Source organism: Larus michahellis, chromosome 2 (genome assembly GCF_964199755.1).
Source record: "Larus michahellis chromosome 2, bLarMic1.1, whole genome shotgun sequence".
NCBI lineage: Eukaryota > Metazoa > Chordata > Aves > Charadriiformes > Laridae > Larus > Larus michahellis.
Window position 1 is genome coordinate 22590000 of NC_133897.1, and position 13994 is coordinate 22603993.

Here is a 13994-nt window from a genome sequence, read left to right on the forward strand (position 1 = left end):
CTCCTGAAACGCAATACTGTAATTATGTGAAAATACAAAACAGATAATGTCATTTAAAAATACTAAATAGCACAAGAAAATGTCTACTTCCTCCCCTATTTCTCTGGGCTAGCAAAACAATAGCACTCATGGAATGGTGCTTCTTATGCCAGGTTTAAAGTGGAAGTCAATTTTAATGGCCTATGAATAGAAAAGCTTGAAATCAGTGGATTGCGGCGGAAACACGAGAGGATAAGCACAGGGGAGAGCTGCACCGAGACAACTGCGCCAAGTGGAACCGCAGCTGCTCCAGGTGCCATGCAGCAGCGTAGCGCTGCATCCACCATTAAGCTCCCCTACACTCCGTTAGCGAGTAATTGAGATGGTAAGACTGGGCAAAGCAGGAGTCTAACATTTATTTTGCCCAGGGGACCAAACAAGTGTCTCTGCATAGTTCATAATGGATATCATCGCATCAGGCTGCACGAACTTGGGTATTTCTGCATCATGCCTCATTACTCAGTGCAGTCCTATAGGCTTTTACAGCTCCGGTCCATACACAGACACTAAGTAAGTTTTCCCTAGGTTCGTTGTTTTATTCAAACAAACATAAATAAAAATGCTCAGCCTTTCTCAGAGATAGGATGTGGAATCACTCCATCGCTGGCTATTCAACTCCTCCTGCTGATGGTGTGCCACTCGCAAAACATTTGCGTATTCACTGAGTGGGAGAGATACTGACTCTGTAGCCCGATGCTTAGAGTGGGAGGCAAAACACGTGGATTCCAGTTTGTTCTCCAGGGAAAGTTTAATTATTATGCAAAGTGCGTAAGACTCAGCAGGACCGACTGACAACCATCATAAAGGTGATCACAGCCCTGTCACGGTGATGGAAATTAGGAGTTCATGCCTCTGTTAGGAGAGAACAGAAATGAACCCAGACTTCTTGGCATTTTGGTTGAACAACCCAAACCCTTAGTCTTGGATAAAATGAGGAAACGGACACCAATTTTTTATCAGTTCCATTAGCCTAGGAGGAAGAAAACATACTGGACCAATTCAACCTACAGGTGTGAATAATTTTAAGGGAAGCAAACTGTATTCTTAAGCAAACAGCTAACTTGCTAAAAACATTTAATTCAACTATCCAGGTATCTTAGTTATTATACGAATATCTGTGACCTTAAAAATTATTCTAACACTTTGCTGTATTGCTTTTTTATAGCACATGCTTTGTTTCAAGACAGTTATGAATCTTATGTATTTCAGTGAAGTGCCATGACAAAATGTAGCAACATGTTGCTGAGAGCAATCTCTAATTTACAGAAATCAAGAATTTTATTTTTTTTTTTTTTTATGTCCTTTGGAATCACTCAGGAAGTTTCATTAAAATACTTTGTTAATAGCGTATCAAAAAAGTATTCGTAAGTTAGGACATTGGAAAGTTAGTACCAAACTTCTGATGCAGAACTACCTGGAGAATTCATTAGAGAGACTCTGACCTTAGAAGTGAACAAAATCAAGGCTGGGCCAGCAGGATAAAAGAGCATTTTAAAACACATGAGGCTGATAAATTATAACAGGTTCAGGATCTTCATGCCAGCCTTTCCCCATCTGTGTGTAAAAAGATGTGTAGCCACATCCTAATGACAACCCAAAAGCTCTTGGCTGCTATTTGAATGCTATTACAGCATTCCGGTTCAAGGCAGCTTCAGGTTTAGCAGAATACCCTATCTGAGGATTTAATGCCAGCGAGTCAGAGTTGTGGACTTTTGTCCCCGCTAGCTTGATAAAGGGACAATCAGGATCTTCCATAACGCATTGAACACCTTTTTTCTTCTCTTTGAACTACATTAGATCCTTGAGACTTTGGAGTGGTCACACTTATGGTGAAATCCTAATTCTACATTCCTGTTCCACGGCCTCTGTAAGAAGGGGAGGATTTTTATGAGGCTTAGCCAGCACTCTTTTTATTTTGATAAATAATTTGATAAATACATTGTATATTGATAAGTATCAAGCATTTACTTGATACTTATCATATACAACAACTGTCATTAAATTACCAAACATGAAGAATACATAATAACATTATCATATATATAATCTATAATATATACATAAAATAATGTATATATCATATATATATAATATGTATATATAAAATAAATCATTACCATAGTTTCAAGCATTCAACTGGCTTTTCACACAGATATCAAGAAAATAAAAACACAAGGCTGAAATTTGCACCGATAATCCAATACTATTTCTTCAAGCATTTATGTTTCATTTTCAGAAAACAAAACTCTGGGATATCAACCTAATGATGCGAATGGGAGCTCTATACATTTTCTAGAGACAACTTTCCGAAGGTAAGCACTCAATTGCACATGCAAATCGTGTGCATGTAATGCCTGACAGGTTACTGCATATGCACATACAAAGCAAATAAAAAGATTCCCAGCCATTTGACTGCAATCGATTTACCACACAGACAATGACATATTTTACATCAGCATTCGCATGTCTGTGTTCGAATATGCAGATTAGGTACACACACCTTAGAAATGTAACGTGGAAAACCTCATCTTTAGCGTTTACTTGTCAATCTCAACTTTTTTTTTTTTTTTTTTTTTTTTTTTTTTTTTAAGAATTACGTGAAAATAAATGAGGAAAACCATCAAGATCTTCTAAAAGAAACACTTAACAACACAGCACAGGATTGGCTTTTGTCTGTCAGTGAGCCAGTTACGAGAAACACACGGTGGTTCTGTGAGGCACAATAAAGCACTGAACACAAAACAGCAGGAAAAGTAATTTGCAAGCTTGTATACATACCCAAAACATCTGGATAGGGAGAGCATTAATGAAGCAAAGAATGGAAAAAGCCAAGACAATCAGGTTCTTGTACAAAGCATACAGCATGAGGTAAGGTTATAACAAGTGTAACATACACAGAAGCAACAAGAAAAAGGTTTGGGTCCTTTTGACAAAGAAATGCAGCAAAAGCACGAAGCTGGTTCAGCAGTTTCTGCAAATGGCATGTGTACGTATAGAAATCTCACTAAGCCAATTGGGATTGATTTTCAGGTGAATGAGATTTAAACATGTACTCTACCTTCTTGGAGAGAAAACTCTTTTCAAAATTACAGATTTCTTCTAGGCTTGTAAAGAAATGAATCAATTGCCCTTTCCTTAAATTTAGTTCTAGCATTTCACATATTAAACATATAACAGTATTGACAAGCAAACATTTCTCTTTACATACTAAACAAGCTTTCATATAGGAGAGGAATAAGACTGTACTGTCCTCCTAAATCTTTACGAGCCAGACACTATTTTTATAAAATTCTTGGATACATTGATTTTACACTAGAATATTCAGTGGTAGCATTTCCACTCATTTCCAATGAGTCAAATCCCAAGTCTATTTTTAACTGATTCCTTTATGGAAGCAAACTTCCAGTCGATAGGTGTGTGTAGCGTTAAGCCCATTGAGACTTCCCTATAATCCTGTAAATCCAGTTCGTCGTGGCAACTCCTACTCCTGATTACCACATCGTTTGTCTACGTCTCCTTGAAATTAATTCTGGGTTACCTATTAAATCAGTTCCAAATAATGGTGCTCATCCCACTGCGTACTGTGCCGTGCACAATTATAAACAATGCGCACAATACTGCAAACCTATAATGGGTGATAAGGTAAAAGTTCTCGAAAACAGTTTCATTTATTTCCCCTCAGAAAAGTATTTGGTATTAATATATCAAGCACAATTACCTTTGTACTATAGATTAACTCATTGATAGAACAATTACTAAAACGATACTTACCATAAACCCAACAATATATTTTCAAAAGTCTAAGGAATAGACTTTGTACTGTATTAACTCCTTGATAGAACACTTATTAAATTGATACTTACATAAAAACCAACATTATATTTTTCAGAAGCCTAAGAAATAGCCTTCTCTGCTGCAATTACAACTGCTGCTCACAAATGTGAGCATAACTGAGGGATAAATCAGCAGCCTGACTGTCTAAGCCGCACGAGGCACCACTACGCAAAGGTGGGTGAGTAAATGAATAGCTTCCCATTGAACCTGCAAGGGGGGAGGGATTTGGATTAACATTAAGGCAGTTCTGGGGAGCTATATTTGCTATAATAAAAAGATGTTTTTAAGTGACACCAGAGGTAGAAATAAACACACAGGCCTCGGTCCACACGCCACTGACTGTTCAAGGAGGAGAGAGACAGATAGCAACTCATCTCCCCCGTGTCCCACAGCGAGGAGACCCATTCAGAGAAAAACAAAACAATTCAAAACAAACCCTGTTTTTCATTAACAAGACCAAATTTTATTGCAATAAGTAACATTTTTAAATATCTAGACCGGAACTAAGTCATTCTAGCTAGCCTGGACAAAAAAAACCCACCACAAACCACAAATATAATGTTTGCTGAAATTCTACCTTGGTTTTTTTTTTCAGTGAATTGGAGAAAAGGCCCTATATTCTTATTTTATACAAGGGAAAATGTAGGTATGCAGAAAATACTGGGAAAAAAACAACCGTCTTTATAAAGCCTGTCCAATACTATACAGGAATTCTGTATCAGAAACAGCCAAAGTCACTATTGCATTGGGCTCTTCAGTTAATTTGCCAAAAAGAGAGTCTCCCTTTCCACCCCTCAGCGCTGCATCTCTCCTCTGACGCGGTGAGCCAGGACTGCCACCGGTGGGGCAGGAGGCAGCGCAGAGGGGCCTGGTAGGAAGGGGACAGAGGGGATGCCCCTTCCCTTCCTGCGCCTCCACCCGCCGCTGGCACCGACCCTGGCTCCAGGCACAGGCAGTCACCATGCCGCAGGCACGCCGTGCTCTGCACTACCGTGGTGAGATTTACAGGGTGCCATTTCTGGCGCTGAGTGCCAAGGGGCTACTGGTTGGCCCTGGGCGAGGTGCGCAGGCTGCTGTGATTCAGAAGACAGGCTTCTGGCACGTCACGCTGCAGCGCTGGAGCTTTACAGGCTACCGAGTCATAGGCAGCAGACGCACCTCTCCTACTGGGGTTATCACTTTTTTCAACAGAGAATCAACATCTGCTGAACCAACAGAGACAGACCAGTGTTCAGTACTCTTCAGACCGAAATTCAAATCCCTGTTCCAAACCAGATACAGCAGAAGCTTGATTCTGCATGTCCTACGTCCCAAATGTGTGTTTTAATTACTGGGGTATGAGCTCCTTGGAGGATAGAAGATGGGTGATGAAGGAGTTTCCCATTTATGATCAGGAATGCAATCTTGGATCCAGAAAATCTTTCCTGTTAAAACTGACTGCTTTACCACCACAAAAAAAAAAAAATTGCTACTTCCCGTTCTGGTCCCCCAAATTTAAATTGAAAATGCCCTGTTGTGCTTTTAGAGAACTTCATTTGCCTTCCTTAATTTTCCTGCCTCATACATTGTACGTATTTTATAGCAAGAAAAACAGCAATTCACTGAGCAATTCCAATTCCCCACCATTTGTTTGCACATTTCTCAAATAAACTAAAGCAGAAAACTCGTGGAAAAGTAGTCTGCAAACACATAACCAAAGACTCAATCACAGCATACGTAACCTAAAGGTACTAAGAAGTCGCACAATTAACCTTATTACTATTACTTCCTAACCTTTATTTTGCACAACTTGAGTTTGCAAACCTAATAATATTCCTTTAATAGTATTTTATTTTTTGCTGATTTATAGCAAATTCATCAGACAAACTGCAAAAAAAAATAAATTCCACTATATGGTGTGATATTGCCACTCACCTCTGCTACTCGAGCCAACTAAAGACTTACAGCGGTGGTATGTTGTCATCTCCTTTGTCACCCACTGCTAGAAGAGGCCACCTACCAGCAGGCTACAATGGTATTTTCTGATTCTGACTCTCTTTGTGGTACATTGCAGGCAAGCAAGGGAACAGGCTGTAACACTCCTTGTACGTTCCTTCTTTTGCCCTTGCACAAGGGTTTTCCCCATCGCCTTACAAAAGCCGTTCCCTTTTCTGACTTTTGTTTTATCCCATCTCAGTTTTCCTCCCAGCCCACTGCTAACACATCATTTCCCTCCTGACTTCCTTCCTGGTGGGTTTTTGTCCTCCCATAGTCGACCCCTTGTCTGTAGCACACACCCTGCAGGTATTTCATCAGTGGGTTCAACTATCCCACCTCCTCCTCCAAAACTCCAATCTTTTCCATAATGGATTTTCACTACTTGTCTTTCTCCATACTGCACAGCAAAGTAGGGACCGAAAGCTGAAAGATGAGCACCTTCCCGCTTTAGTTCTGTTTGGCTGCCCCGATGCAATCTGCTGGGGCAGGTTCTGCTCAGCATCATTGCTGGACCTTGCCAAGGGAGAGCTGAGTCTGTAAGCAATTCATACGTAAAGGCTGGCATGTGTTAATGCAGCTCCTAATACTTTGGTCAAGTTTTCTCATTAGTTTCATAAAAAATGCCCAGAAACATGTAACCGAAATACTGTTCAATTCAATACCAAATTTCAAACCCCTGATAGATTATTAGAAGTATGTGAGTATTATAGCCTCTGGAAGAAAAGGTCTTGAGAATATTTTAACAGAGGTAAAATTAATTTTTGCCCTAACTTCATTTTTAAAATGACCTAGTTGCTCTATTTCCCACGATAATTCAAAATTATTTTATAAATCAGTTAATTTTTAGAACAATTCTAAGCGACTGAAAACTTGTTAGGTAGCAGGAAATTTTAAGTAATAATAATAGGCCTGTTACAAAAATTAGAGAGACATATCTATCTATCCACATATTTACATATATACATAATCACTGTCATCTTTTGGGTGTCTCTGACTGAGGTTCTATCAGCGCTTCCATTTTAAATACCTCTATCAACAAAGTACCTTGACCCAATGAAAAGATGTTGATATTCTTAAGGGTAAGGTTCTCCATGAGATAAAGGTATACACGATTGGGCTGCATTTACTGTTCATAGATCTTTTCTCCTGTATAATTTTTTGTGATAGCTGTTTCACATATATGAAAATACTGAAGCATGAGGAATAAATTATGTGCTTTTTACTGCTGCATATATTTGTGCAGTATTGCACAAAACTGCACATGCTTTGATGTTCAGGTCGGGAAATTAATCACCATGGTTCTGCTTGTTCCACAACTGGGTGACCTCCATCCTTGCTACCAATTTTGCCCAGAGAGGTTGTAGACGCCCCATCCCTGGAAACACTCAAGGTCAGGTTGGTCAGGGCTCTAAGCAACCTGATCTAGTTGAAGATGTCCCTGCTCATTGGAGGGGGTTGGACTTGATGACTTTTAAAGGTCCCTTCCAACCCAAACTATTCTATGATTTTCAGTTCTATTCAAAACAAGTCACTTTTAATTAGATTATTAAACAGACTTTGGCAACAATACTGAAATTCATGTACAAGAATATTCTTATGTGTAAAGATATTAATTATGTTGTTACAGTACATTGCATTTTGATATTTGAAAACATAGAATCATAGGATCATGAAATGGTTAGAGTTGGAAGGGACCTTAAAGACCACCTAGTTCCAAACCCCCTGCCATGGGCAGGGACACCTCCCACTAGACCAGGCTGCTCAAAACCCCATCCAGTCTGGCCTTGAACACTTCCAGGGATGAGGCAACTTCTCTAGACAACCTATTCCAGGTTGTTCTTTACTCTCAGAGTAAAGAATTTCTTCCTAATACCTAATCTAAATCTACCAATCTAAATCTACTCTGTTTTAGTTTAAAACCATTACCCCTCATCCTATCACTACAGGCCCGGATAAAAAGTCCCTCCCCATCTTTCCTGTAGGCCCCCTTTAGCTACTGGAAGGCTGCTATAATGTCTCTTCTCCAGGCTGAACAACCCCAATTCTCTCATCCTGTCTTCATAGGAGAGGTGCTCCAGCTCTCTGATCATTCTTGTGGCCCTTCTCTGGACCCACCCCAACAGGTCCACATCTTTCCTGCACTGAGGACTCCAGAGCTGGACGCAGTACCCCAGGTGGAATCTCATGAAAGCAGAGTAGAGGGGCAGAATCACCTCCTTCAACCTTCTGGCCACACTTCTTTTGATGTAGCCCAGGATATGGCTGGCTTAGTGGGCTGTGAGCGCACATTATCAGCTCATGTTGAGCTTCTCATCAACCAACAACCCCAAGTCCTTCCACTCAGGGCTGCTTTCAGTCCATTCTCCACCCAGCCTGTATTTGTGCTTGGGATTGCTCCAACCCAACGGCAGGACCACGCACTTGACCTTGTTGAATTTCATGAGGTCGCAACTCAGGCCCACTTCTCAAGCCTGTCCAGGTCCCTCTGTATGGAATCCCTTCCCTACAGTGTGTTGACTTCTCCACACAGCTTGTTTGCTGTCAGCAAACTTGCTGAGGACGCACCCAACCCCACTGTCCACGTTGCCGATAAAGACGTTAAACAGCACCAGTCCCAGTACTGACCCCTGAGGAATGCCACTCGTTACTGCTGGCCACTTGGACATCAAGCTGTTGACTGGAACTCTTTGAGCGTGATCATCCAGCCAATTTCTTATCCCTCAAGTGGTCCATCTGTAAATCCACATCTCTCTAATTTAGAGACAAGGATGTCATGCAGGACCGTGTCAAATGCTTTGCATAAGTCCAGGTACATGATAACAGTTGCTCTTCCCTCATCCACCAATGCTGTAATGCTGTCATAGAAGGCCACCAAATTTGTCAGACATGACTTGCCCTTAGTGAGGCTATGTTGGCTGCAACTGATCACCTCCTTATTTTCCATGTGCCTTAGCAGAGTTTCCAGGAGGATCTGCTCCATGATCTTGCTGGGTACAGAGGTGACACTGACTTGCCTGTAGTTGCCCTGATCTTCCTTTTTTTGCTTTTTTAAAAATGGGGGTTATGTTTTCCCTTTTCCAGTCAGTGGGAACTTCACTGGACTGCCGCAACTTCTGAAATATGATGGATAGTGACTTAGTAACTTCATACGCCAGTTTCCCTGGGACCCGTGAATGCTTCTCATCAGATCACATAGATTTGTGCACCTTCGGGTTCCTTAGATGGTCTCTAACCTGATCTTCTCCTACAGTGGGTGGTTCTTCATTCTCCCAGACCCTGCCTTTGCCTTCTATGACTTGGGCGGTGTGGCTAGAGCACAAGCCAGTGAAGACCAAGGCAAAAAAGTCATTGAGTACCTCCGTCTTCTCCATATCCCAGGTAAGCAGGTGTCCTGTTACCTTCCGGAGAGGGCCCACATTTTCCCTAGGCTTCCTTTTATCACTGACGTACCTGTAGAAGCTTTTCTTGTTGACATCGCTGGCCAGATTTAATTCTATCAGTGCTTTATTTTCCTAACCTGATCCCTGGCTGCTTAGACAATTTCTCTGTATTCCTCCCAGGCTACCTATCCTTGCTTCCAATCTCTGCAGGCTTCCTTTTTGTGTTTGAGTTTGCCCAAGAGCTCCTTGTTCATCCATGCAGGCTTCCTGATGTTTTTGCCCAACTTCCCCTTTGTTGGGATGCATTGCTCCTGAGCTTGGACGAGGTGATCCTTGAATATGAACCAGCTTTCTTGGGCCCCTCCTCCCTCCAGGGCTTTATCCCATGGTACCCTACCAAGCAGATCCCTGAAGAGGCCGAAGTCCGCTCTCCTGAAGTCCAGGGTAGTGAGCTTGCTGTGCACCCTCATCGCTGCCCTAAGGATCTTGAACTCCATTTCATGGTCACCGCAGCCAAGGCTGCCCTTGAGCTTCACATTCGCCACCAGCCCCTCCTTGTTCATGAGAACAAGGTCCAGGCATGGCACCTGTCCTCGTTGGCTCCTCTATCACTTGGAGAAGGAAGTTATCATCAACACATTCCAGGAATCTCCTGGATTGCTTATGGCCTGCTGTGTTGCCCCTCCAACAGATACCAGGGCTTGTGAATGTGAGGCTGCTCCCATCCGTCTATAAGGGTCCTCATCCGCTCCGTTTCCTAGTTGGGTGGCCTGTAGGAGAGCCCCACTGTAATGTCACCTGCCTCTGCCCTCCCTTTAATCCTGACCAATAAGTTCTTGGTTGGCTCCTCATCCATCCCCAGACAGAGCTCCATGCACTCCAGCTGGCCATTGACATAGAGGACGAAACCCCCTTATCATCTCCCCTGCCTGTCCTTCCTAAAGAGCCTGTATCTTTCCATTCCAACGCTCCAGTCACAGGAGCCATCCCACTACATCTCCATGATGCCAAAAGGATCACAGCCCTGCAGGCATGTGCGTGTCTCCAACTCCTTTTGTTTGTTCCCCATGCGATGTCCATTTGCATAGAGGCATTTAAGTTGGGCTCTCGATGAAGCTGACTTACCAGTTGGAGTGGCTGGAATTCCTTTGTGCTGCACTCCAGGTACTGTCCTGCTGATCTGTGATCCTTCTCCAGGCATCTATTTCTGGCACTGACATCACTGATAAAAGTAGGGTGGATTGGGGTTCCCTCCCCTGGCAACACTAAAGCCCTCTTCACCAGCTTGGCAAGCCTCTGACTGAAGGTGCTCTTCCTCTTCTCTGACAGATGGATCCCATCACCCTGCAGTAGACCTTGATTCTCAAAGCAAGTCCCATGGCCTAAGTAGCCAAACCTCTGGCTGTGGCACCAGTCTTTATTGGTTCGCCAGATTCAACTGGCCCTTTCAAACTCCTCTCTCTGACCGGAAGGACTGATGAAAAAACTACCTGTTCCCCAGAGTCCCTGACTGCCGCTCCCAGGGCTCTGTAATACTTCTTGATACTTCTCAGATTGGTCCTGGCAGTATCACTGGTGCCCACATGAAACAACAGCAGCCGATAATAGTGGACCGTATATTTAAAATAAGACACACTTGGAAGCTATCAGACTACTTGCAAGTAAAGATTCACAGCCTCCACATAGCTGAATGCAAGAGTTTTAAGAAGCAAATTTTCAAGAAAGGGAAGTCAAACTTTTTAAGGCTCATTCTAAGAAGGACAGCTATATTAGGCAAATGTTAAATGTTCAGTCAAAGTACAGGTGTACTCATAAATTCTGTTATAAAACTGATAAAGAACCCATGTAGTAGGACGAATGAGACTCGTTTCCTGTTCCACAAAATTTACAAGGTTTCAAGATACAATGCTGTGTTCAGGGGAAATCAACCTCTTTCAAAGGCTACTAAGAGAAATCTGCAGCGCTGTAAAGACGAAAATTTGGCCAGAGCACTCACCCGTGATCTAGGACATTCGAGTTCAAGTTCCTTCTTTTTTGTACTTGAGCAGGGACTTGAACTTGAGCATCCCGTATCTCAGCAGAGTGCCCTGACATGAGTACATAGACTCCTGGCAGGATTCATCTCGGCTGGTCTCGGATATAACACAGCTCGTGCCAGAGGAAGGGCTGAGGTCAGTCCACATCAGCTGAGACTCCAGAGTGACCACCTTTTCCTGTTTACTCTAAGGACACCTGGGGACGACAAGCTCCAGTGTGGCCACCTGTACTATAGATGGTGACATTTAGTTACATCTTCCCAGCTAAATTTGTTTTTCTTTCTGGCTAATAAATGTTTAATTACTTATACAACTGGACAAGTTTCAGTACAAAAAAGACTCATGTAAGATGACAGATATGTATGCTATGAATCTAGCTATACAGTTTTTAAAAACGTCTCCCCTTTTCCATCTTTCATTTTTTGCACCAACTTCGACATTAGTTTAAAATTATATAAAATGCAGAAAATGAGTACCTCAATAATTTTTTTCAGGTCTAGTATCAGTAGCTCTCACTACTAATAATCTTATCAAAGATAATGCATCTTTGCATTATCTATATCTGTAATACCCATATAATTTCAGGTATTCTGAAACAGTCACCTCTATTTACCCAGAAGAACATCTCTTCAGATTTTATTTACCTTATGGATGGCTACTTCTCCCCACTGGGTCAAACAGCAAAATATGAAGACTGAACATAAGCAGGATAAACCAAAAAGAAGTTTATCTGGCAGTGATTTTAAAATGATTTCTAGTGACAGGATTTCTGAATTATGGGAATCGTGATTTCCTCACAGCAGAGAGAAGGCTATTTTTAGCTTACAGATATGAATTGGGAGCAGTATACTTTACAGACAATTTGTAGATAGCATCATTATAGGTACTTACCTAAGCTTGATCTTGTGTTAGATCGCTCTATTATCGCATGCTTACTGGGGTTGTTTAATACTGAGCGTTTGGCAAGCGAGATGTCTGCTGTGACTCGTGTAATTGATATACTGCAAAAATAAAATACAGTAAAATAGAAGAGAATGTTATTCATCTCGCAAGGATGTGGGGAGAAAAAGTAAGACTCATTTAACGCTAGAAGATGGCCAAGACTACAGGAAAACAAGTACCCCTCAGCAGCACAGTATGCTTTGCACAATGTGAACTGAGAAGAAACCTTATCTAATACTGTTAGAAGAATTACTGATAAGACATCCCCCTTTCTGCACAGTACTGAAAAGCAGTACGACCACTGACTGCAAAGTTACATGTGTTTGGGGAGAGGGGAGGCAGGAGGAGGTTAAAGACATGCTGCAGAAGATGAGACTTCCCTAGGGGCTCCAGGCCTGATGTGGTTAGACTTTGCACCAATAACCCCAGTATGAACAGGCTGATTTCTCCTTTCCCTAATTTTGATTAATTTGTTGAAATGTACTGAATGATAACCTGGCTTATTTAAGCACACCTGTAAGACATATAGGGATATGCAGACTTAACCGTTAAAAGTAAGGCTTAGCAGGGAAACTAGTACAGCCATATAACTCCTATTCTTATTGTTCAGTTTACATTTTTTAACAGAGTGCAAGAGTTACCTATAATTTTCCAGAAAGATCCAGCAATATGCTGGCCACCCAAAAATGTGGACTGCAACACAGAGAAGCAAGCGAATGAAAACTCTGGTCTGAGTATCTGACAGGTTCAGTTTTGTGTTTATGAGAAAAGATGAGCCAAGAAAGAAGTGGTTACTTCCAGTTGTTTGCACTGACCTGCTACATAACCTTCTGCATATTCTTCTTCCTAGGAAAACAGTTAGCTTGGTTTGTTTTGCTTTACAGGGTCAAAATGCACCCTTTGGATAAATTCCCTTTACAACACTTTGGTCTAATGAGGTTTAGGGGTCACATTTTTCCAGCGCTGAGGGTTAAATCAGACTGACGATATGCCCTTGTTCTTCCTTGTATGAATTTACTTGCAATTTAAAAGGAGGAAATGGATTTGCTAAGAACAGGGAGGGCTCCTCTCTAGCAAGCACAGTCAGATGTTGTTCATCTGAAATGCAACCAAATAGGTCATTTCCCATTGAGCTCAACATGTGTATATATTTAGCTAAAACCCTACAAAATGTAACAAAGCCAGAAGCTAATACGGAAAAACAGAATTATTATTTGCACAATACTGATTATTAACATCATTTTTTAGGCATGATTTAACTTAAGCTAAAAACATAACCAAAGATCGTGATTTCTGGCACAGCTCCTCACAGATAATCCATTAGTCTTAAAATGAAATCCATTATACAATTTGGGGTACTCATAAGTTATTTTTATTTGCTAGTTGATGAACACTATAACCTTTATTTTCTTTCCTTGCAATTATGATATATTCAGCTAAGCTAGATTTATGAGTCTAAAAGTTCTATTTTTCATTTTAAGATCTTTTAACATCTTTTAAGGTCATTTTAATGTCTTTTGAGATATGTAACACCAGGAAGAACAAGGCTGCTCTCAAAACAAAGGGTATGTATGTTCATATAGCGAAACAATTTCAATGAGAGCGGGGTCGGCTTGACAGCACAGTGACACTGAAAGCAGTAGCATGAATCTAAAAATCTCCTGTAGAAATTTGTTGAGGACCTTGAGTACCAATTCAGGCTGCTGCTGAAGTTCGGGATGCTTCAAATCTGCTACTACAGACATCAGTTATATTGAGAGTATTTGTGGATTCACCCTGCCACAAG

The 13994-nt window shown here is 41.5% G+C and overlaps 1 protein-coding gene across 7 annotated transcripts in view; it reads right to left on the reverse strand.

Moving 5' to 3' along the window:
- The window catches only part of CACNB2 (calcium voltage-gated channel auxiliary subunit beta 2), a 256438-nt gene that overhangs the window by 14837 nt on the left and 227607 nt on the right, over window positions 1-13994 (reverse strand). For all 7 annotated transcript variants that reach the window (XM_074574508.1, XM_074574507.1, XM_074574510.1 and 4 more), the window contains one exon: window positions 12158-12267. In XM_074574508.1, coding sequence (XP_074430609.1) covers window positions 12158-12267 — 110 coding nt within the window. The remainder of the gene's footprint in view (window positions 1-12157; window positions 12268-13994) is intronic.